Here is a 26,816-nt window from a genome sequence, read left to right as displayed (position 1 = left end):
TGCTTAAGTACTCTAATTCCATTTTGTTGTATCCCAACATCACACAGCTTGTCTTATGATCACAGCAAAATTTGTGTACACCTTGAACTACTTGTATTTTCTCACACAATATGTTACCTAGCGTTGGATTTGGAACCACTCATATACCATGTTCTTCTAATTGTTTTGCATTCCATACCTCTTTGGAAGTATAGTAAAAAATTTGTATTTGTCACACACACATGTCTGAACTGTGAAATGTGCCTTTCAGTTAGCCTGAGATTTCACTTTCTACATTCTTCCACTATTCTTTTTTCAGTTCTGCCATATTTGTATGATCCACCGCTGAGGCAGACTTCTCAATTTTTACTTCAGGGACTTTTGCTCACAGTGAACCATCTTATTCTTTACAGGAGATTTGTGATAATACTGAAGTTTTGTATTTATAGAATCCAGTCCCAGATCAGGTGCTATTTCCACTTCACGTACATCTTCTGTGGAAGTACCTAGGACAGTTGAGGTTTCCCTTGCAGGGGTTGATGTGTTTACATTTGCTGCAAATTTTTCCACCTGTTTACTTTCCACTCCTGATCATTCTTCAAATTATTCTGTAAAGCATGACTTCCTTTCTTAAATGTATTGCAGCAATACAGTTTTGTTGAAATGCATGATGAACACAATGCTGTCTTGAAAATCAATTTGTTCCTGATCAGTTTGTCATAAAACTCTCTTAACAGTGCTGTACACACAAAATGAAACCAACAGAAAGTGGTTAACTTTGAAATCAAAACACAATTTGCAAAGGAAATCATAAACAAAAATTTCAAATACTTATGAAGAATATTTTATACAAGGGCAATATTACACCGCATTCGTGCTTTTCAAACATGACATGAACATTGGATGAGTTGAAAAATGTAAGAATCATAAGTACAAAGCGTTACAGCACTGACCCCAACAAGAAGTAACTACTGGCAGTCCAGGTTACTAGGGTGCTCTAACAGGTCACAAATCTAAGTCAAAGAACATATGGCCAAAAACAAATTCAGAATGAGGTGAAATAAAACATAACACTCTCACAGAGAGGCTTACAGTCATTGGAAAATGAGCTACTAATTGAATATACAGTTTTTATACATGTCTTTTAAATAATACAAATTGAAGAAGTATTATAAAAATGTTATAAAACGAATATTTTATGTCATACCGGCAATATGTCTTCATTAAGTAAAACATGTGCAACATATTAAAATCTTAACAAATAGTAAAACTAAGCACTAATCAGGTGTAAAAACTGAATGATGAAGTAGATACATTATGATGTCCCTCTAGTGCACAGATATATTATACAGGAAACACCATGAAAATTACACACTCTGAAGGTTGCGTGCACCAAACTAGTATAAATTACTCTTATAGTAACACTTATTTCTTTAGTCTGGACTACTTTAGTAAATTACTCTTGTAGTAATATACTCTTTTGGCAACTGTTGGAGAGCTCAATTTCTATTTACTTCTGTAGTTGTAACTAAACTAGTAATGCCTTTTTACTAAAGAAGTAAGTAATTTCTGCACACTGCTGGAACGTGCATCACGTTCCCTCTTGGAAACTATGGATTGTCGGCAGACATTATTTCATCACCTTTTGCGTAATTTACATTCATCGCTATAATTTTAGAATCTACAAAGGATTTTTAAATTAAATTATTTAAATTGGAAAATCTAAATGTTATTGTACTAATTAATGATAAGGTCTGTGTATTATGAAAAAGAAATTTGCTGCTAATGGATGAAATTATTGTTAATGCCACATCTACAGCTACCAGTGTCCATTGTTGTTTGGTGACATGTATTAATTTAAGTGCCAGTTTGAGAAACGAGATAGCAGCCACATGGAGGTAGCCAAGAAATGTTCAAAAAACATACCAGAAAATGAAAATGAGCAGTTGGTTGAAATAATGAAAAAGTGCATAACTAATGTTGAATCTAAAAAGCGAGATGTCAACATGCTAAAAAGGAAAGAGGATGCTTGGGAAAAAATATACATTGAACACAATGCAGAAGCTCTTGCACAAAGATCACAACAGCAGCTTAAAGTAATTTGGAAGGACATGAAAGCGAAAGGAAAGAAAATGAAAGCTAAATGTAATCGAGAACAATTTCAAACTGGTGGTGGAGTAGGCAAGATGAAGATCAACAATATAAGCCAAATGGTTGTTGATATGATCCCACAAGTTATCGAAGGGATAGTGGGAATTAATGACAGTGACACATCTGAAGATAATCTGATACATTCAAGCAGCTTCAATGATTATAACTGCTCTGAATATAGCAATGGAACTGTTGAAGGTATCATATAGTCATGAGCCTCGGTCTGCATTCTCTGGTGGGAGCTTATCAGATGATGCACCCAGCAAAAGAGAGAGAGAACATGCGGTTGTAGTGAAGAACCAAGAGTTGCTGAAAAAAGCATATGAACTTTCCTTAAAAATGTGTTTAATATGAGAGGAATACAATGCAAAAATGATATTAATAGACAAAGAGAAATCATAGAAGAAGAGAATAACCTTAAAATGGAAATTATGAATAAGTTCAAGAATGTGATGGAGCAAACTTCAGGTTTGAGTTCTTCAGGCAATGTGCTCAATAAATTTGGGTTTTTGTGAATGAAGAAGAAAATATTCATATGTATAAAACATCTTTTATTTCCTTGATATTTGTTCAAATGGTTAATATGTTCTTGTTTCTTGTACAGCATAATATTCGTGTTTATCATTTCACCATCAGTTGGAATTTTTGTTAATACCACATTCTAATGTTTATCTGAATTTACAGTATTATAAAAAGAGGTCTTTTTTTAGAAATAATTGAAACATTGTATGACTTTTTATACTCAGTTAAGAAATGGAATGAGAGTGTTAGTCCCCTAGAAAAAAAAAGAAAGAAAGAAAGATTGAAAGAAATAAAAAAAGAACATAACTATAAAATTACACACAAATAAAATGAGTCCGTATTCTTTGCAGTAGTGACTATCTAGTGGCTTATTTATTCATTTAAGTAGGAAAAGTCTTTACACTAGCTTCTCATTTTAATAGCAAACTAGATACAATTTTAACTAAAGTAATTAAGTATAATAGACCTTCTGACAGCTTGGCCTGCAGCATCTGCTTCTGGCTGAAATGCATATTGTTTAATGTCATTCACCTCCACAGCATCAGGATGACACACATCTCTAAGCTCTGTTCCAAAGTTGTGTTCAACCACAGCAGACACATTAACATTTCCACACTTGTTTGGTTTAAATCGCATTGTTTTAGTGAGAATTTGGAAACGTTTCTTCCAAACACCAAACATTCGCTCAATTACACATCTGGAAGCAATATGGGCTCTATATTGGTGCCGTTCAGCTCGTGTGCTCAGAACACAGGGTGTCATAAGCTGTTTAGCGAGAGTGTACCCACTATCTCCAATAAACAACCCATCATATTGTGCATTTTCAAATTCTGCTGCATCACAGATGATTTGTGTATTGATAGAAAACAAATTCTTGCGATTTCTGTATAGTTCTGCTTGTGCACCAGAAGGACAAGCTACAGGTGTATGTACACAATCTATGGCCCCTATGACATTTGGGAATCCATCAGTTCGATAGGATTCCCTTTTGTTCTTTGATATATTTTCTTGGCTCTATGGCATGGACACATACAGTTGATTTAAGGCAATTAAACTGTTTATCACACTGTTAGAACCTCTTCTAGTAGTAGTAGTAGTAGTAGTAAAATAGATATTAAAGGGATCCCTTGCTACAATTTGATAATTACCTGTGCAAAAGATTTGCAGTCCACAAAGAAGTTGCAGCCTAGGAGACAATATATGGTTCCTGTCAGAATTATGCTGCAGTAACAGTTCCAGCATAAAAAGCAGCAACTCAAGATTCCTTACGAAATCCAAACCGCTCTTGGAAATCACTGTCACTATACATCACAAATGGGTCTCTTGTCTCCATTACGACCTTCATTCTTGGGATGTTCACCTCTTCCTCCATCTCCATATACTCTTTGTAGTCCAGGTAATCCATAGAATTCGACACTTAAGACAGAACTCAAAGATCACACCTTACTCTCTTACTTTACTCCTACTACTGCCTAGAGGTAAGTTTTGGTTTTATTTCCTCCTCAAGTTACTAATGTAATAGCGTACTCTTCAGTGATACTCTCCATCAGTAATGGAGTAAGTAAATTTACTTCAGAAATAAATGGAAAAGTTTACTCCTGGAGTGCTTACTCCTTTAGCTCATAACTGTTGACTGGAAGTCTTCAGTTTCCTTCTCTCTTAGAAACTTTCTACTTTAGTTTCACTTACTCCTGGTTGGTGCTTGCCATCCCAACCCAGAAAATTGGGTGGATATCAATAGATATGATGTAAGTGTGCAGACAAACAAATGAATACAGTTTCAGATAAATTGGATGATTCATTCAAGAGAGAGAGAGAGCTCCACAAATTGAGCAAGTCAGTAATGTGTTGGTCCACCTCTGGCCCTTATGCAAACAGTTATTCAGCGTGGCATTGATTGAGGGAATTGTTGGATCTCCTCCTGTAAGATATGCCAAATCCTGTCCAATTGGCACATTAGATAGTCAAAATCCTGAACTTGTTGGAGGGCCCTATCCACAATGCTCCAGATGTTATCAATTGGGAAGAGGACTGGTGTCCTTGCCAATCAATGTAGGGTTTCACAATCTTGAAGGCAAGAAGTAGAATCTCTTGCCATTTGTAGGTGGACATTATTCTGCTGAAAAGTAAGCCCAGAATGGGTTGCCATGAAAGGCAATAAAATGGGGCGTAGAATATTGTTGACATGCTGCTGTGCTTTAATGATGCTCCAGATGATAACCAAAGGTGTCCTGCTATGAAAAGAAATTGCACCCCATACTATTACTCCTGATTGTTGGGTGATGTGGCAGGTGACAGTCAGGTTGGTATCCCCTTGCTGTCCAGAGTGTTTCCGGTCACATCATCACTGGTCATTGGTGCTCAGTTTGAAGCAAAGCACATCACTGTAGACAATTCTGTCTTATTCACTAAGATTCCAGGCTGAAGACATGTCTGGAGATTCTCCAGATGGCAGTGGGATATCAACATTACTGTCTCCCTCCATATGGTCCGACAACCAGGAGGGTTGTTTTCGGGTGTGATTTCCTTTCATAGAAAGCCCCTTTGGTTGTCATCCCACTGCTGCCTTACAACACAATGGTACATTGGTGATAATCTAAGCCCCGTTTTGTTGCTTTTCATGACAACCTATGTTTGGCTTACATGTTAGCAAGATAATGCTGGCCTGCACAAGGCGTGTTTCTACTGCTTGTCTTTGTGCTTGCCAAACTTTTTCTTGGCCAGCAAGGTAGCTGGATCTCTCCCCCACTGAGAATGTTTGGAGCATTATGGACAGGTCCTTCCAACCACCTTGGGATTTTAATGATCTAACATGCCAATTGGACAGAATTTGGCATTATATCCCTCAGGAGGACATTCAACAACTTTTTCAGTCAATGCCAAGTCAAATAACTTCTTGCACAAAAGGCAGAGATGGATCAGTTCATTTTTGATGTGCTTAATTTGTGAGGATCTTTCTCTTGAACAAATTGTCCAGTTTTTCCAAACTTTTAATCTTTTTTTGCCTGTACATGTACATCGCATCTATTGATTTCTGTCCCTTTCAGGTAATTCTTTCATAGTGCTTTTTTTTTGTATAAGAAACTAGGCTCAAATGTCAAGTCTAAGTACAAACATAAAGGTAAATCTGATGTACCAAGAAAAAGAGACTTGCATCTCATTTGATGATGTTTTATATGATGTTTTATAAAAACTTTTTATGTTGGTATAACGTAAACCAAAGTATAACGAGAAACTATGAGAAAAGACCCAGGGTAAATGGGCATAAGAGGTAAAGAAGTAGTTCTTTACATTAAGCTATATCTGAACAAAAGTCCAGTAATATCAAAACATAAAGGTCCATTTACAGGACACACATTAGGGATCTACCACTAATTTATTCTCATGAACAATTAGTGATTCCATCATTCCCTGTGTTTCAATCAGGTCAACAGAGCTCAAAGTGGCAAGTCTATATACAGAATTAAAAATATAAATCTGATGAGTCAACAGAAAACAAAATTCTGTACTCGTTATTTAGGTGTCATACAAAAAGATTCATAAAAAATATTGTATGAGGCACATACAGAAAGTAAGGTTCCCTGTACTTTTTTTTATAAAAACAAAGATGACATAGTTACATGAAAAACTCTATTGTCAACAGGTGCACAAGTATTTTAGCTATTTTGTGAGATAGTCACCAAAAGAATTGAGACACTAGCCTCATTATGGTATCAGCTTTTGTATTGCCGTGTCATAGAAGTCTGCCACTTGTGAATGAAACTAGCATCTTGTGCTCATTATCATCAGAACGTTGGCGGTAAGGTAGGAATTTCTTGAGGTCCAAGAAAAGATAGGAATCTCTGGGAGTAAGATCAAGACTGTGTACTGGATGATCAAGCAGCTCCCAGCCGAACTTCTGCGAAACAGTTGCTGTGTGCCGAGCCGTATGGGGATGAGCATTGTCATGAAGCAGCACAACACCTGCAGTAAGAATACCTCTTCTTATTTTTAATGGCACGTCACAGTTTCCACATTGTTTCACAGTAACAGTCAGCATTCATTGTTTCACCTCTGGGCAGAAAGTCAGTGAGCAGAATGCCTTTCCTGTCCCAAAACACCACTCACATCACTTTCTGCACTGACAGTCTATTTGAATTTTGTCTTGACCGGAGATCCATTGTAATGTCAATGCATTGATTGCTGATTGGTATCCAGAGTCAAGAGATAAATTTATGTTTCATCACTTGATCCAGGTCTCGTCGCCCATGACAATCCTGTCAAGGAAATCATTGCCATCATCATAGTACTGCCACAGAAATGTCAGCGGTGCTCCAAAGTGTTTCATTTTGTGCTCGGGCAACAGGTTTTTCAGCACCCACTTGGCACACAATTTCTTCAAGAGCAAGTGCTTAGGGACAATTTCATGCAACAAGGATTGCGATATTTGTAGAAAATGGCTGCTGAGCTCCATAATCATGAAGAGGTGGTTATCCAGGATGTGCTGCCACACCATCTCAACCATGATGTCATTGATGAGGGACAGTCACTCACTGTGCTCTTCACTTTGACAACCTTTTGGAGAAAGCCTACACCAGCAACTGTAACATCGTAGATTAAAGGTCGACCTGCAACAGCAATCGCACAAGTTGCGTACAGGCCGCTAGATGCCGATGCGAGCGCTAAGAGTGCATTGCGATCGCAGTCGCGCCTGTTGCATATGGGCCGCGAGGTGCTGACACGAGCGCAACTGTATATAAGTGCCGACAGAGTTCAACCAGCTCTCATTTTGTTGGCATCTCATTTTTGCCTGTTCTCTTATTTGCTTAGTTGCTTAGCTCTTATTTGTTTATGGCTCATTTTATTGTGCTCTCTTTCAGCCATTATGATTGTTTTGATTTACCCCCAATTGAGAAGTACTCATTTTGGTATAGCACTTCTGCATATTTCTCATCTTGCTAATAATATGCTCCTTAGCTTTTTACAGTTGAATTGATTAACACAGTCTCATGTACTGTTTGTTCATTTCAGCCTGTTCATATTTTGATACTGTAATAATTATTGGTAGCATTTCTTCCCTTAAACTTGTGTAAAGTATTCTCGATGTAGGATTTGTTCTGTGACACAGGTGTAAGGTTTTGAATATAAATTATATACGAAACTGTGCTTTAAAAGGAATTTATTTTTTCAGTTTGTTCTACATCAGACGACAATTTTGTGATATGAGGGAGAAATTTGAGGGGCGAACCCATGGAGATAGTCTTAAGTGATCCCCTTTAAAAATAATAGTTTGTGTGACACTGAAAGACGTGACACTGTAGGCACCGAAAATTTATATATATAAGATTATACGTCGCACAACACACCATCTGTTCGCTCATGATGTTCTTCTCATAGACCTGACAGAGCTGCTGATGAATTTCGGTGGGTGCTATGTTTTGTGCATTATCGAACTTTATCACTGACTGAACCTCCCAGGCAATCGGAGAACAAATAAGGGATACCATTTTGGGGTACAGCTGCCACAGTACTGGCACCAGGGAGGACCTGTGCAGCCAGCATTCAATTGACACATCATAGATCTATTGCGCACATGCAATTTTCTCAGCTAAAAATGTCTGCTTCAAAGGAAACATCATGAAACTTACTTTCTGGGTGTGCCTTGTCATGAAAGGTGCACAGGAAAGGCTATGAAAAAAGAAACAAGCTTATCTGGATGTAGAGGAACTAATAAATTTACGTAACTTAAAACAGGAGACACTGACTTCGTAAGCATGGAGTTTTATAGCTTACATTATGATGATGTGAATAAATGTCCTGTAGATACCAGTTGAAGAGATTTAATCAGCTGTTTTTATTTGTCAGGAATTTAGTAGTGACTATCTCGATTCACAAATAATACATGGAATGTGATCTTAAATTTTTCATGAAACTATATAAAACTTAATAAAATGTCATATATGTAGAAAGCTTTAGAAGGAAAAAAGGGGCAGGGGCTGTGAGGTTTACTTTAATGGTAAATGTGGTAAATGTGTCCCCCATGTAAAGCTATAAAGCTATGGTGTACCAAAGCAGGTATCTTGTTTCATTTGGACAGTGTGTGTAAATAATGGCCATATTACATCAATGTTCATGTCATGCATTCAAAAGCATGAATGCTACGTAATGGTGTCTTTTTAAAAAATTTTTCACAAGCATTTAAAATCTTTGTTTACAGTTTCTTCTAAAAATTATTTGGATTTCAAAGTTCACTGTTTTCTGTTGGGTTACTACTCAACAGTGAGGCATAAAATCAGAGAAAATGTCATGTTTGACAGAGCAATGGTAAAACAATTAAGAGGTTAAAAGTTAAACAGTCAATAAATACACTCCTGGAAATAGAAAAAAGAACACATTGACACCGGTGTGTCAGACCCACCATACTTGCTCCGGACACTGCGAGAGGGCTGTACAAGCAATGATCACACGCACGACACAGCGGGCACACCAGGAACCGTGGTGTTGGCCGTCGAATGGCGCTAGCTGCGCAGCATTTGTGCACCGCCGCCATCAGTGTCAGCCAGTTTGCCGGGGCATACGGAGCTCCATCGCAGTCTTTAACACTGGTAGCATGCCGCGACAGCGTGGACATGAGCCGTATGTGCAGTTGACGGACTTTGAGCGAGGGCGTATAGTGGGCATGCGGGAGGCCGGGTGGACGTACCGCCGAATTGCTCAGCACGTGGGGCGTGAGGTCTCCACAGTACATCGATGTTGTCGCCAGTGGTCGGCGGAAGGTGCACGTGCCCGTCGACCTGGGACCGGACCGCAGCGACGCACGGATGCACGCCAAGACCGTAGGATCCTACGCAGTGCCGTAGGGGACCGCACCGCCACTTCCCAGCAAATTAGGGACACTGTTGCTCCTGGGGAATCGGCGAGGACCATTCGCAACCGTCTCCATGAAGCTGGGCTACGGTCCCGCACACCGTTAGGCCGTCTTCCGCTCACGCCCCAACATCGTGCAGCCCGCCTCCAGTGGTGTCGCGACAGGCGTGAATGGAGGGACGAATGGAGATGTGTCGTCTTCAGCGATGGGAGTCGCTTCTGCCTTGGTGCCAATGATGGTCGTATGCGTGTTTGGCGCCGTGCAGGTGAGCGTCACAATCAGGACTGAATACGACCGAGGCACACAGGGCCAACACCCGGCATCATGGTGTGGGGAGCGATCTCCTACACTGGCCGTACACCACTGGTGATCGTCGAGGGGACACTGAATAGTGCACGGTACATCCAAACCGTCATCGAACCCATTGTTCTACCATTCCTAGACCGGCAAGGGAACTTGCTGTTCCAACAGGACAATGCACGTCCGCATGTATCCTGTGCCACCCAACGTGCTCTAGAAGGTGTAAGTCAACTACCCTGGCCAGCAAGATTTCCGGATCTGTCCCCCATTGAGCATGTTTGGAACTGGATGAAGTGTCGTCTCACGCGGTCTGCACGTCCAGCACGAACGCTGGTCCAACTGAGGCGCCAGGTGGAAATGGCATGGCAAGCCGTTCCACAGGACTACATCCAGCATCTCTACGATCGTCTCCATGGGAGAATAGCAGCCTGCATTGCTGCGAAAGGTGGATATACACTGTACTAGTGCCGACATTGTGCATGCTCTGTTGCCTGTGTCTATGTGCCTGTGGTTCTGTCAGTGTGATCATGTGATGTATCTGACCCCAGGAATGTGTCAATAAAGTTTCCCCTTCCTGGGACAATGAATTCACGGTGTTCTTATTTCAATTTCCAGGAGTGTATAAAGGGAGCAAACTAGGAAAAACATTAACACAAAACTCAAGGAGCAGTGCCTATATAACATGTTAAATTAAATTAACAATCATAATAACATAAAATTAATACTATACATGCTGCAATTTTGTGAAGTCAAAGTCTTAATGTGCACTAGGATTGAAGTCTGTCAAGAATTTTGTGGAAACTTACATTTTATAATTTGAATATTTCACAAAGAAACATAACATCAGTTAAAATATATATTTCTGGAAGACACTATAACATTGAAATTTGGACTCAGTCACAGTCACAGTTTACGATGTGAACATTCTAGAACATGTTAATTTTGGATAAGTGTAACTTAATATTTAATAATTTTGTGTAAAAAGCAAAATGTTGGTTTTAAAGGGGGATGAGGGCTTTCAAATGTGGCATGTCAGTCTTGGGAGGGGGAAAAAGGGAAAGATGTACAATTATAAGAGGAATCAAATTTTGAAGAGCTCACAGTTTTAGTGAATTGAAAACTTAGAATATTTTATGAAAGAAAATATTTCCTAATAAACCAATTATAATGTTAAAATTAGTAGTGTGGAAACTTATATTGAATGATGAAGTCAAGTGAAGTAAAGTGCAGGTAAGTATTTAGTGATTTCTGGTGTTCACAGCATAGAATAGAATACTGTTCTGTAGGTGCTTTAACTGCTGTACCTATTTTCAAACACTATTCATGATCAGAGTCTGCAGGATTGCTGTGTAATTCTTTCAGGCTCTGGCATCAACATCAGCACACTGCAGGAAGTTTTGGCTTACAGCAAAGTGGAGCGCAGCTGTCCTGAGCCCCCACCACAAGTGCTGTCTCCCATACAGGTCACAGGCCACAATGGCTGCGGCAGGGAAGCTGCTGCATCCGGTTGTGCCACCGTCACATGTCCACCCAACAAGGAGATGATAAAGCAGAAAGCAGCGGTGAAACCAAGTGTGCAGAGGAGTCAGAGTGGGCGCTGTGGGGTGCCAGGGGCCAAATGTGTGACGCGATTCCCATTGCCACCAGCATCCAGTGCGAAGGGTGCTGCCAAGCTGGTAAAGGAGGCTGCCGTCAGTCTGCCGCTTGTGAGTGTTCGCCAGTTCTCTTTCTGATCTTCTGTGGCATTCATGTGGCAGGTGGGCATTTCTGTGCTTGAGAACATCTACTGTCTGAAATTTTGTTGGGTTTCCCAGTATTTATAACAGTTGCTGAATAAGGCTGAAACTGAGAATACCCAAAAATTTACCACAATTATCTTTTTCCTGAGTTTCTTTCTGGTTTCTATATTATCAGCTGAGTTAACATCATCAGTTTATTCCCACAGTATTTTTACTACTTTCCTAGTTGGCTCCTTCTGTTGTCTGGTTGCAATATAATTCTTGCCGTTCTTTTCATATGTCCATGGTCAATTGTAACCACTGGATCTATTCCAGATTGATTGCCTCAGATGAATACTGCTTTGTAAATGCTAAGCTAAAATTCTACAGAATGAAAGTAGGTTCTGGCGCATCATAATACACACTTTTGCGACCGAGTAAAATTGCTTGGAATTAGCTGTACATTTTCACACTGAACTTTTTATTTATATTAACTTTATTAGTTTTCTTTGTGTTTTCAAGTTTTTGCATTTGGTGTAATAGATGTAGTGAGGGATAGCTTCCAATTTTGCTACTTTTCTAGTGATGTTTGTTTTTGAATGATTTTAGCCCTTACCCCTTTTCAACCTGGTTTCAACAAGCATTTTAAACACAGTTTCCCTGCAAATAGAACCATAAATTTGTGGGAGACTCTGGATGTTATTTGAATGCACTGAATTGTCTGTGTAACTGGCCATCATATAGCATAAAATTACGTGAAACTTAATTTGATTCATAAGACATTCAACAATTCTGACACAGAGATTATCTGAAGACATTGCGATCTCATCAGAAGCCAGTAGAGTTGATGTTGTACTTGACACAAATCAGATTAAGTGATACTGTGCTCTTTGTGTGTTATAGCATTTGGCCATACCCAGAATTTTGGAGCTTTCAGAGGGATTTCAGAACAATCATTCAGTTTTTATAAACAGCAGCAACTGAGGCTTCATGCTGTACCATGAAACTTAGTAAATCTAGTCATTGTTCTTATTCAAATGTTGTGGAGAGCACTGTGTGTGACATGATACACTCCATAAATTTGTCATCTTATGTTCATTTAAATCTTTTCAAATTTTTCGTGTCAGATATACGCTGAAACGTACAAAATCTTAAAATTTTATGGAACAGTTGTAATTTGTTTCAGTGTACAGTTCAATTTTGAGTCTAAAGTGATTACACACAATTGAATTGTAATATAGAAATCAATTCCTGAATGTAACTACATAGTGAGATGTTATTTTAATCCACAGAAATTTATTTACAAAACTGAAAAATTCAGGAAGTCTTAAATTTTATTCATATTATGACACCTTCTGAAGTCAGTAGGAAGGTTGTTCCATATTATAAAATAAGAGCTGCAAATTTTACACTTGTGGAGCATGTCGTACAAATTACTCATGAATGTGGCAGTCATTTTCATCCAAAGCAGTAAAACTAAACAGCAATGATCAGATAACAAGAAGCTAAACAGCAACAATGAAAGCTCGTAAACCAAATGCAAAGTGTAACAACAAGAGACAAACAGGGTGACTGGTTGCGTGATATCAGTCTCCAGCCAGTGAACACTGCTGCAGCTGAGTGAGCCACTCTGCATCTGAAAACCTAGCAGAGTAAGTAATAGGATGTGGAACATAATAGCAGGTATGCGAATCTATGCTCTGGCCAGAATAACTTTTTCCATTGAGCTACAATGGAATTAAAAGGGAGATACTTATCTTGACAATACAGCACACATTAGGTTCATCCTAGGAGATCTGTAGATGAAGCAACCACTTGAGGTTGTCAAATCTTCACTCTCATCACCATAACATTAGTCCTGCGTTGTGTTTCATCAGGTACAGGCAGCATGCTGTCCTGTGGGATTGTTTCTTGTGCCTTAGGATTTTGTTTTTAATTTTGTACAGTTGCTTGCTTAATACTGTCTGTCATTATTAGCTGATGTGTTGTGCATATGATGTCAGAAGTGAGTTTCTCAAATGTTATGACAATAATGTGAAAAAAAGGAAAGGTTGTTACTCGCCATATAGAAGTGATGTTGAGTCACTGACAGACACAACAAAATGACTGCTATACATATGAGCTCTAGGTCAAAAGCACCTCTTATAAAGTAGTAGACGTACAGACATTCGTGCAAGTACAACTCCCACACACGATCACTGTCTCTGACCACTGTGGCCAGACTGCAAGGAGCTGTGCTTGATGGGAGAAGCAATCTGTGTGTGGTGATTAGTAAGGAGGAGGCTGGGCTGGGAATAGGGAGGGCTAGCAGGGTGGGGGTGTGGGAGTGTGGGAGTTTGTACTGCTGCTTACAGGAGTACACAGGGGCATGATGGGGACAGGACAGGGCACTGCACAGCCTTCAAAGCCACCAATGCACCCACTAGTCTTCTTCCCCGCTGCTATTTTTCTCCAGCTGTGTACCCACCATGTCCCTACATGCTCCCACAAACAGCACTACACTTTCTCCCAGCCCTACTCCACTATCCCTCCCCATTGTCACACCAGCCCCCTCCTTACCCCCACCAACCTGGATTTCTTCTCCCATCATAAACAGTTGCTTGCAGTCCAGCTTTAATGGCCAGAGACAGTGATTTTTGTGTGTGTGTGTGTGTGTGTGTGTGTGTGTGTGTGTGTGTGTGTGTGTGTTTTAGTTTTAGAAGAAGGCATTCTGTCCAAAAGCTCAGATATATAGCAGTCATTTTGTTGTGCCTATCTGTGACTCAAGGTCTCCTCTATGTGGTGAGTAAAAATCTGTCACTTTTTTCATAATATTGTCAGTATTGCATCCTGGCTTTTCCTTCAGCAAGCGTTATTCACTGAAAACTTTGACTCTGCTGATCTGGGACAGGATTTGTCATATTTGGTAAATTCGAGAGAGCTGGTTTGGTGGTCCTGTGTGGAGGCCCCAATGCTTTGTTTTCTAGAGTCTTATGATCAGTTCAGACATTTGACCTGTAATCTAATCCTTTATGAGATACCCAGTAAATCAGCTGCTGTACACTTCTTGTGTTGCAGGACTCGTGTTTATGATCATTTCAGTGAAAGGAGTTAAAGACACTGAAATTAATGAATTGTAGTGAAGCAGTATTCCCTCTCTAATCAGTCTCCCTACTATTAATGACTGTCTACATGAAAAGAACCGATAGAATTTAATTGATCTATTGAACGTGTATTCACCAGTGAATAAGTAAAAATATCGGTTGTATGTAAATTCTGGAATGAGTAAATAAAAATTATAAAAATTGACTGTTCCCAGAATTTACCGAATAGTACCTTCACGTGTAGTAGAATAATCATTAATATTCCTTAACACAAACAGACAAGTTCTTTCATTGTCTTTGGAAGATTGCAACATGATAGGTTCTTATTTGTAAATAGATCTTATTCAACACAGAACAGTCCAGTTTAAAATTTTCCCCACTGTAAAACCAATGGAAACCTATTCTCTACTCTGGTTGGTCAGAGCTAACTGGCTTAATAGCACCCAGTCTACTACATGCATATTTTACTAACACTATGAATGCAGTATTGTATAATCCCTGCTGAACGTTCCCAAACATAAAAAGGAGTAGCTCTCAAAGACACTGCTAATGCCAATTAATATTACAGTGTAATAAGACAAAACAAAAAATTAAGGTTGAATATTTTGTATTAATGCAAGAAATAAGGAATGAATAATCACATGAAGTGGATGATGATAATGAGAAAGCAGGCACAAGATTTCAGCAAAATTAAATTTGACTATTATGTTTTCTGCAAAATAACGAATTATTGTAGATAACATAATAATGAGTTGAAAGTTCCTTAATGGTTACAGTGTTTATGAAATAAACTTAGCTGTTGCAAATGGACAGTTGCATCATACATTGGAAGCCCACAGACACATTGCCATGAGCTGTGGTTGCATGTAGTGTGGCATAGTAGTTAGCATTGCTGGCTCACATGCTATGGGTCACCAGCTCAAACTTGACCACTAGCAGTTATTTATTAAGTATTTATAATTTCCAGAATGTTCTTGAAATATCATATGTTTGTAATACATATATTCTGTAATATTCTATGTTTGTATAAATTCCAGAAATGTGGAATATCTGATGTTTGAATAATAGCTGCACTCTCCATCCAGGAGTTTAGTTCCATTTTGGCTGTACTGTGGTGTTCATACTAAACATCTTTCCCATGCTAAGTGTTGTATTTAATGGTGACTCTGGATTTGGTCTCGAGTGTGGTTGCAACATGACATTGTTTGGTGGATATGCTGTGCACTTAAAATTATACACAGTACTGTGGCTCCAATTAGACAACACAGAAGCTGTCATTTACACAAGAATGGGAATACAAGCAGTTCATCATTCCCATGGTCTTTATATTCAGAAGAACAGTCGATTCTGATCCAGCAGTAAGTCAGCTGCACATCAGGCATCCAGCATTCTTCTCCAGATACCAGAAAAAAAGGCTTAGAGTATTTTATCAATGTGATGGCTGAAAAGATTCAACATAATTGCCACATACAACAGGTGAGATGACGTGATGTGTCTGACAAAAGTGTACTTTTACTTCGAAGGCACAGTTCAGTATTAGTTTAGAACTGCAAAGAGATCAGTAGCAGGATAAATTTCAAGCCAAACTGGTGAAGATGTTTGGTAACAATTGGCAAGAAGTCCACATAGCACAACAACAATAGCTGAAGAATAGGGCCCATTTTCATGGGGAAATGGCACAGCCCTACATACAGAATTTTTTATCGCTGTGTCACATTGTGAATAAAAATGACAAAAGCTGACAAAATCTCGCACTTGGTGAAACGAGTTGCAGAAGCTCTTTCGGTAAAGGATGCCACAGCAACTGAGAAATTTATGTAGTGGAGCCAGTGCAGGGGGCAAATGCAGCAGAAAGGAATTTGGTTGCTACAGCAGCTGTGTGAGACCACTGCAATCTCACCCCTCTCATAAACCAGCTGTACACACACACACACACACACACACACACACACACACACACACACACACACACAGAGAGAGAGAGAGAGAGAGAGAGAGAGAGAGAGAGAGAGAGAGAGAGAGAGAGAGAGAGCATTTTATGACAGCCAGAACTGTTGAACTGAGTTAGCAAGGCAATAGAGAATGTTGAAAAAGAGGTTTATCCACCTTTAGCACCAATGTTCACTATTGTCGAACGTACCAAGAAGAATGGCCTTGGCCATTTCTGAATTATGGCACAGCCATCAACCAACCACCCAGCACCTGGCCAACACAGGTACAACCAGCTCCTATGATAAGAGCAATGCTCCCATAAAGGAACAGACATTTGAAGGACAGAGGACAACATGCTAGTGTTTTTTTTACTGTGGTCTCATGGACACAATGTGCGCCACTGCAGAGAAAGGTGGTAAGTTTCTGACAACTACGCTAGTAGGTGTCTGTAGCTGTTTATCACTGAACAGAGATAATAGCAGCTGCTTGCCTTGCCACTGATTCCAGCAAATTGAACAAGGTGACCATCTATGAAGTTTAGGCCACCAGAGGTGCAAATGCTTCATGAGCAGCAGTCGCAAAGATGTTACTAAATCTCATTGACTGCATTGACAGTCAACATGACTGGGCACCAGTCAGCTAAAGGTCATCCTTTTCTATGATATCATATGTTTATTGTCAGCCAAAGAAGACTAGCTTCTGTGACATGAAAGCAGTTGTGCTAAAGTCATAAATGTGAATTATGTCCAGCCAACAGGAAACTCTGTTGCAAGAATGACTATAAAGACAGACCACAGTTCTTTGAATTTGTCATTTATACAGAATATAGTTGTAATGGTGTTCTTGAATGGAAATTTTTGTAAGAATCACAAGCAGCTGTAGACTGTCAAAGATCAGAGCTACAGATTGGCGAAGTATTTCAACAAAGATTCCCACTGGTGGTTGTTTGCCATTGTTGAAGACATTGTTATCCTGCTATCGTCATAGAGGTGAGTTTCAGTTGTCAATAAAGATCTCTGTTACACTCCAAGCTTTTGTCAGTTGCAAAATGCTAATGGGGGTAACTAAAGAAGTGTACATGTCAGCAAAGATCATAAGTATTGTAGGTGGTCAAGTGGAATTTTGGATCACCATTTGTAATGAGCAGTCACAACTCATCCCTAAAGGTATGTGCATAGGGACATCTGAACAACTCCATCGAGGGCAGTGTAGTGTCGTCGATGAAGAACTGTGCTCCACTACTGCTACAGACAACCCAAGTGTGTGTGTGTGTGTGTGGGGGGGGGGGGGGGGGGGAGCTATTATCAAACCGTCAATAGGATCTGCCCTGACTGAATAGTGTCAGCAGTGATTGACTTTCTGTGTCAATTTTTAGATGCTTTCAAATCCTGACTGGAGAAAAGACAGACCAAGTGGCCAAAAACACCATATCAAAACTGGGGACCATCCATCTGTTAGTGGGCTCTCATATAGTGTCACTGTCTAAACCATGGGTAGTCCAGAAAGAAGTGGAGAAGTGCTGCAAGATGGTATTGTTCAACCTTCAGAGAGTCCTTTGGCCTCTCCTGTGCTTATTTAGGAGGAGGAGGACTCTACACAGCATTTCTGTCTCAGCTGCTGATGATTGAACAAAATCATGAAGAAAGATATCTGTCCATTGCCACACATTGGTGACCACCTAGATTGCTTGAAAGGAGACAGACGTACAGTCAGGCTAGTACCAAATCAAAGTTGATGAGGTCCACCATGAAAAGACTGCTTTCATAACTCCTGATGGCTTCTATAACTTACGCTCTTTGGACTGTTTAACCCTCCAGCCACCTTCAATCATATACTTCATCGCCTTAAATTGATGATGTGGCGTTGCTGAATCCAAAAAGTCTTCACTGCCCAACAAATAAAAATCTTGGGGCATCTAACAGATGGTGATGGAGTCCATCTTGAGCCAGAGAAAATAAGTGCAATCTCAGATTTTTCAAACACCCCGACACATTTGTGATGTGAAGTTTTCTATAAACATGTGCTCATAATAAGGGTGACTCCTAAAGGTCTTCTGTACCAAGGCACATCCTTTGCAAGAAATACTGAAGAGAGGTGCCAGATTTTCCTTGAACGAGGTCCATGAAAGAGTTCTCTCTCTCTCTCTCTCTCTCTCTCTCTCTCTCTCTCTCTCTCTCTCTCTCTCTCTCTCTCATATATATATATATATATATATATCTTTTAAGGAGGACTTACATCTGCTCCAGTTGTAGCATTGCATGACAAGACTGTAGAGACTGAAATCAAACTGATACTATAGATTATGGGATAGGTGCAGTTCTAATGCAGATTCAGAAAGGTGCCAGAAACATACACTTCCAGAGTACTCTCAGAGTCCAAGGTGAACCACTCTACATCTGAGAAAGTGCACCTTGCATTCTGTTGAGACCATCAACAAGTTTCAATCATGGAACAAGTACTAATCTAATCTATTTATTTTTGTAAATGATAGCATGTAAAGAGGCATGCATGTTGTTTATAAATACTGAAAACCTTTTTGTCCACCAAGAAATAGAAGTAACTTTTCGTTAGCAGTAAGGGTGTTGGCAAAATGGGATGTGTAAACACATAAGTAGTGCTTAAGGAAAAATGAAAGGTCATATGACCGGTTTCGGTTTATTCAGAACCATCTTCAGATCTGATATTTCAGTTACAGGAGTAACCCGTCCAAATCCAGCAGTTTGGACGGGTTACTCCTGTAACTGAAATATCAGATCTGAAGATGGTTCTGAATGAACCGAAACCGGTCATATGAATAATTAAAAAAAAAAATTTAAAAAAAAAAATTTTTTGCAATCAAGACGGATTTTAAGTAACATTATAAATCACTGATTGCTTTTATCCCATAAGACATTATGTCTGTTTTTGCAAAATCATATGGCCATGTTTATACACATCCTCAGTACCCGGCAAGTGATGGAGCATGATGAGCTAAATTGTCCACAGCAGTCAAATGGTTAAAAATATACAGATAATTTTAAGATTAACAAAACCTATTAAATAAGGAGCAGTAAGTACAACAAAATAAAATCCATTCAGTCTCTGATAGTTATGGAGGATACACGAGCAATGGTGCATTACATTATACACAAATATAGGAATAAGGTATACAAATTAAATATATTTAGACAGTTGGTGTTACAAGTTTTATCTTCAAAGAATGAATTAATTGATTGTTGGAGATGAAATCAATGAAGATGTGATGACACAAACTGATATCAGTGCTAACTGTTAAGATATGCTGATCCTATAGCGTGTAATAGGTTGAAGGTACAAAAATTTGTTTTGATGAGTATCGGTCTCTTCATTTAATGCTACAATGCAATATTGATAAGTTCAATTTATTATTTTTGTATGTAAAATTCAGACAAAATCATTAGATTTAATTTTGTAGTAGAGATTGTGCAATCACAATAATGCAGGTAATCTAGTCACAAGAAGAAAAAAAACATTTATTAGTTACATTTTATTTATTATTTCTGATTATAGTATTGCAATGAGAACATTTTCAAAATAATAGGTTCATTTTGCGAAATATGTTTTCGAAATCGTAAATTGTCATAATTAGAATTTTTACAATTTTTTAACTTATATAAATCTTTGTATGGTAATTTCTTTATGTGATAAATACATTTTTGTTTTTAGTTTGTGTCTAGAGTTGTTGTGGAATTTGTTGTTATAGGACAGTTGTTGTTCATTGGGTAGCACATGAGATGCTATTAGTATGGCTAGCAGTGTGTGAAGTGGTGACTGAGCAAGCAGAGTGGAAAGATGTGTTTTAAATTTTATATGTTCAACATAATGTGAATCATTACAAAAACTGTGTCCTGAAGTTAATTCAGTAATCAGAAACTCCACATGAGCCTACAAAATAATAAAATTAAAGTCTTTCTGTGAGTAATAACATGAATATTATCGACAACATTGCTTCTTAGAGATGTGTAAAATCAGTATTAAGCATCCTGCCCATGAATAATTTTAAATACATTGCAATAAACTCATAATGTTTAAAGTGTGATGTATTGATTTCATCCCCATTGATAAATTCTTTCAACTCGTTTCATACAGTATGTTCTATGTCAGGCCAAGCCACATCCTACATGGACCCCATGTCCGCAGCTCATGGTCTCACAGTTGCGTTCTTGCTTTCCAAGCACGGGGTCCCATGTTAGAATCCTGGCAGGGTCAGGGATTTTAACCTGCCTCAAGATGACTCATTTCATCAAGGTTCATTCAAGGTTGGGAATTTGTACAGGCACTGATAACTGCACAAACGATGCATCATCATCATTGTACACAGACTGCGTTCCCACAACACTGCTCTCTTGTTCTATTCCCAAACACCCCTTGGCAGGAGAACCTCTGGTAGCAGTATTATGAAACCACAGGAGAAAATGTGATTGAGAGTGAAAGTTTGAGCCAGACCTGGAAGAAACTGCTCACTGGTAAGCAGGAAACCAGTGTTGAGTTTCGGTCTGTCATAATATTTTCAATTGTAATGACAGTCATTTATGTTGTGTAGAAAGGTTTCTTTTGTGTTTTTTGCACTCTATGTTGTGCCTGTACTTACTCACTTATTTTCATTCAGGTGGAAACTGACTCGCCCATGTCTCCGAAGCAGGAGAATGAGTATGTGTGTGTTGAGGAAGAAATCCCGGTAAGTACTAAAATCCACTTGTCTTTCCATTTTGGTGTATTCTTTGCAAGTCAGTTTGCACAGCATGATGGAAGGTACTTCATATGATATTAACCACTCCTCTTACTATTTCACTCAGAAGTGGTGCATAAGGAAAGCAACAGGCTCATCTATGCATCCTATTCTTAGCATTTCATTTAGAAGTGCTGCACAAGGAAAGCAAGAGGCTCTCATACGCATCCTACTCTTAGCTTATTTGTGACCTTCTAGCATGCCTTATGTGATGGAGCCACAGAAATTGTTTCATTGCACCTGAACTGCTGGTTTTCTGAATTTACTTTCTGAACTGCAACAAACGAAGTAGAGCAATGGTTAAGATGCAATAGGATAGTGGTTGAAATTTCCGTCCAATTGAAACTTCCTGGCAGGTTAAAACTGTGTGCCCGACCGAGACTCGAACTCGGGACCTTTGCCTTTTGCGGGGCAAAGGTCCCGAGTTCGAGTCTCGGTCGGGCACACAGTTTTAATCTGCCAGGAAGTTTCATATCAGCGCACACTCCGCTGCAGAGTGAAAATCTCATTCTGGAAACATCCCCCAGGCTGTGGCTAAGCCATGTCTCCGCAATATCCTTTCTTTCAGGAGTGCTAGTTCTGCAAGGTTCGCAGGAGAGCTTCTGTAAAGTTTGGAAGGTAGGAGACGAGATACTGGCAGAAGTAAAGCTGTGAGGACCGGGCATGAGTCGTGCTTCGGTAGCTCAGATGGTAGAGCACTTGCCCGCGAAAGGCAAAGGTCCCGAGTTCGAGTCTCGGTCGGGCACACAGTTTTAATCTGCCAGGAAGTTTCATATCAGCGCACACTCCGCTGCAGAGTGAAAATCTCATTCTGGTTCCGTCCAATTGTTTTTAAATTTTCTGCAGTTTACCTCTACTCAGGTAGCTGACTGTGTGTGGGGTGCATATAAACGTTTTTTACATTAGGCAACTCTCCATCCAATACAGATAACGATAGCTATAGGAAACCCAGAGGTATCACTGTAAGATCGAAAGAAATGCCTCCCACAGGTGAGAGTATTAAAATCCTAATAATTAACTGTCAAAGCATTCAGAACAAAGTGTCAGAGTTTGAAGTGCTCTTGAAAAGCCGTGAAGCCCACATAATACTAGGTGAAAAAAGTTGATTCAAACCTGAAGTTGAGAGCAGTGAGATTTTTGTTGAAAATTTGAGTGTATATTGAAATGCTAGACAGATGGGAAATGGAACAGTGTATTTGTCGCAGTAGACAAGAAACTTAAATCTGCCAAGATAGAAATTGAAGCTGCTTTTGAGATTGTTTGGGCAAGGCCTAGTACCAGGGATGAGCATTAAATGGTAATTGTTTCCTATTTCCCACAAGATTCATCTCCTGATGTAACAGAAAACTTTAGAGTAAACTTGTGTTCACTTGTATGTAGCTTCTCTGGTCATGCTGTAATCATCAGTGGAGACTTTAATCATCTAACAATCAACTGGGAAAATTTGAGTTTTGTTAGTAATGAGCATGATAAGATGGCCTGTGAAACATTAATAAATGTTGTCTCTGAAAACTATATAGAACAATTAAGAACCCCTCTCATGATGAAAACATTTTGGATCTAATGGAAACAAATAGATGTGTCATCTCTGAGGATGTCCACATCAAAACCGGTATCACTGACCGTGATGTGATTGTGGCAACAATGATTAACAAAGTACAAATGGAAACTAAAACAAGCAGAAAAGTATCTATGTTTAGTAATTAATTAAAAAATCAGCAGTGTTGTATCTCAGTAAGGAACTTGAAACTTTCAGTGCAGGGCACGAGCATGTAGAGGAACTGTGGCTAAAGTTTAAAGTATTAATTGACCATGCACTGGTGAGTTCATAATCAGAGGGTTCCTCCATGGTATATTTTCAATATAAATAAACAGAGATTATTGTGTAATAGGTGTATAACAAAGCATAGGAAAAAAAAAACACACACACACACACACACACACACACACACACACACACACACACACACACACACACCACACACACACACACACACACACACACAGAGAGAGAGAGAGAGAGAGAGAGAGAGAGAGAGAGAATAAAATATATTTGCCTGTCAAGAGAGCAATGTGTGTGATGCCTTCAATGACTACCACAGCAGAATACTGTCAAATGATCTTTCACGAAACTCAAAGATATTCTGGTCATATGTAAAGGCTTTCAGGGGCACCAATGTTAGCGTCCAGTCTGTAGTGAATGAGACAGGTACTAAAATTGAGGTTACCGAAGCAAAAGCTGATGAGCTTGACTCTGTTTTCAAATGTTCCTTTACAAAGAAAAACCCAGGAGCACTGCCCCAATTTAATCCTTGTGCCACTGAAAAGATAGGTGAAATAAATATTTGTGTCTGTGGTGTTGAGAAACAATTGAAATCATTAAAATTAAACAAAGCTCTAGGGTCCAATAGAATTCCTGTCAGATTTTATGCTGAATTTCGGGATGCGTTAATCTCTTTTCTAAGTATAATCTATTGTAGATCTCTTGAAAAAGAACCCTGCCCAGTTCTTGGGATAAAAGCACAGGTCACACCCATCAACAAGAAATGTAGTGGAATTGATCCACTAACTACCGTCTAATATCCTTGACATCAGTTTTGTGCAGAATCTTGGAACATATTCTGTGCACAAACAGAATGAGGTATCTTGAACAGAATGACCACCTCCATGCCATTCTGAAAATATCACATAGGCTCAGTGGGGGATAAGCAGGGTGGTAGTCTTAGGTGTATTGGTAGAATACTGGGGAAATGCAATCAGTCTCCAAAGAAGATTGCTTACAAATCACTCGTGTGACCAATTGTAGAGTATTGCTCAAATGTGTGGGACCCATGCTAAATAGGACTAACAGAGGATATTGGATATTTACAGAGAAGAGCAGCACAAATCTTAACAGGTTAATTTGATCCATGGGAGAGTGTCACAGAGCTACTAACTGAACTGGCAGGCTCTTGAAGACAGATGTAAACTATACCGAGAAAGTCTATTAACAAAGTTTCAAGAACCAGCTTTAAATGAGAACTCTAGAAATATACAACAACCCCCTATGTATCGCTCACACAAAGATCGCAAGGATAAGATTAGAATAATTACAGAATGCACAGAGGCCTTCAATCAGTCATTCTTCCTGCCTCCATATGTGAATGGAACAGGAAGAAATCCCAATAACAGGTAGAATGGGACGTACCATTTGTCGTGCAGTTAGTGGTGGTTTGCAGAGTGTAGATGTAGATGTAGAATTGACAATGAACTGGAACCTCAGGGTAAGAAGTCACTTACACTCTCTGATATTTCTTTATTACAAGACGTTCCAAAGTTTGATGAAGCCTCAAGCAACAATTAGAATATTATTGATAATGTTATTGTTGAAATAGAATTAAGTGGTAATAACAAGCAAACAGTAGGTGAAAGTAATAATGTGGAAGACTTTGACCTGATCATAACTGATGACTGTTTAGATTTAGTTCATTTTGTTTGCTGTTGACAGAAACCACAATTTCATTTCACATTTTCTAAGTGTGTTGGATGCAGGGAAGAATATTGCAATAAATGTTTGGTTGGCGTGTATTTAGAGATAATTTGAAGGTGCTGTAATTGATCGTTATAAAAAAGATGTTAACATGTTTGTCATTTTGAGCCAATTGCAGTCTAACTTAATATCTTCTTTGACAGCAAATAAACATGATGTACAAACTGACAGGATACAGCCACAAACTAAACAATTAGTAAAACATTGTCATGTTTGTAAAAACACTTACATGTTTGCCCACAGTATTAAAGTGCCTAGCAAATATGTACAGTGATGCAGAACTGATAGCGAAAGCACACATTAATGCAAGAAAACTTCCTAAGTGTGTACCCTCTTGATATTTAGTGTTTGTTCCAATATTTTTATGTAGTAATGCAGAACAAAATGCCATAATCTTAAGAGGTACAAGTAGCACTGTGTATATTTGACTTCTGCCTTCAAGTGATAGTAAAGCCAAATTATTTGAAACTTATATGGATGGCTTCCTGTACAAATGACATGCCCCTAAGACCCACATCAAGTAGGATGTTTTCTAATTTTTGGAAGGATATCTGCCCAAAAATAGTTGTCAGATCAGATCTTTGTCCGTTTTGTCAAAGGTATTTCACATCTAGAACTAAAATGGCTTAAGTGCTGAAGAAATTGAAATGTATCCTCTCTACAACTTGTTGCAACAGAAATGATTTTTTCTTTTTTAAGCAAACTGTGAAAAAGACAAAAGAAAATTTTGCTTATAGTGATATAACTCACCTACACTACATTCCATCCTGGAATTACCTTTCTTTGATTTTACTTCCATACATCACATATATCATCACATATTGACTTTTAAATCCTTTTATACACAAACACATCAACCTTTATTCTAACCTTTTTAGACGAATTTGAATTGAATAATTAATTTTATTTAAAACCATATCTGGTTTGCAATATTTGGCTTCTTAAAAAAATCTGGTACTATGTATCAAGATGCCTAGGAAATATATGAGAAAAGGAGAAAAACAAGAGAGACCCTTTTGTGATAAGGAATGTGATTGATGCAGTAAAGAAGCAATTTCATGTTCAGTGTAATACTCTTTAAAGAAGAGTTCTTCGAAAAAATGGAAGTACAGTTGGTGGTGAAAAGATTGTGAGAAGCTTATGGAGTGTATTCAGTAAAGCATAAGCACAAGAAGCACTTGATTATATTTCGGAAATGGAGAAGTGATCTTCTGTATTTACAGTGAATGCTCTATTTAGATTAGCATCCCAGTTTACAGGGCAGAATAAAATAATGCATCATCTGAACAGAGAGTTGGAGATGGTAGGCAAAGGCAGCACTGTAATATTAGTCTTAAGAAGACACCTCACTGGCTAGAGAACCAGCTTTTAAAAAGGGCAATATAGAGAAGCTTTTGATATCCTTAAAACGGTGCAAGAAAAGCAAATTAATCCTTCTCATCACATTTGTAATGTTGTTGAAACTGTTAATAGTGCAGTCAAAGAATAGAAAAGTGTTTGCACCTAAATGAAGATACCAAGACAGCGACATTACTTCAGCTGAAAAAGAGCTGCCATTTGATTTAACTGTATGTGTGTTTGCACTGGGTACTTTATCCCATTAGATTGGAAAAAAGAGGTCACTATGTAAGGTCTCAGAAAAATGCATATAGTTTCTGTTCATTATATACTCCTGGAAATTGAAATAAGAACACCGTGAATTCATTGTCCCAGGAAGGGGAAACTTTATTGACACATTCCTGGGGTCAGATACATCACATGATCACACTGACAGAACCACAGGCACATAGACACAGGCAACAGAGCATGCACAATGTCGGCACTAGTACAGTGTATATCCACCTTTCGCAGCAATGCAGGCTGCTATTCTCCCATGGAGACGATCGTAGAGATGCTGGATGTAGTCCTGTGGAACGGCTTGCCATGCCATTTCCACCTGGCGCCTCAGTTGGACCAGCGTTCGTGCTGGACGTGCAGACCGCGTGAGACGACGCTTCATCCAGTCCCA

General features: G+C 38.9%; 1 protein-coding gene across 1 annotated transcript in view; it reads left to right on the top strand.

The window, feature by feature from the left end:
• The window catches only part of LOC126108847 (uncharacterized), a 246,408-nt gene that overhangs the window by 77,367 nt on the left and 142,225 nt on the right, over positions 1 to 26,816 (top strand). The window contains exons 7-8 of the mRNA XM_049914214.1: positions 11,162 to 11,505; positions 21,160 to 21,228. Of these exons, the coding sequence (XP_049770171.1) occupies positions 11,162 to 11,505; positions 21,160 to 21,228 (413 nt within the window). The remainder of the gene's footprint in view (positions 1 to 11,161; positions 11,506 to 21,159; positions 21,229 to 26,816) is intronic.

The sequence above is a fragment of the Schistocerca cancellata genome, chromosome 11, assembly GCF_023864275.1.
Source record: "Schistocerca cancellata isolate TAMUIC-IGC-003103 chromosome 11, iqSchCanc2.1, whole genome shotgun sequence".
Lineage (NCBI taxonomy): Eukaryota > Metazoa > Arthropoda > Insecta > Orthoptera > Acrididae > Schistocerca > Schistocerca cancellata.
The sequence above is the reverse complement of the archived record's forward strand: the minus strand, read 5'-3'. Positions and strand labels throughout refer to the sequence as shown.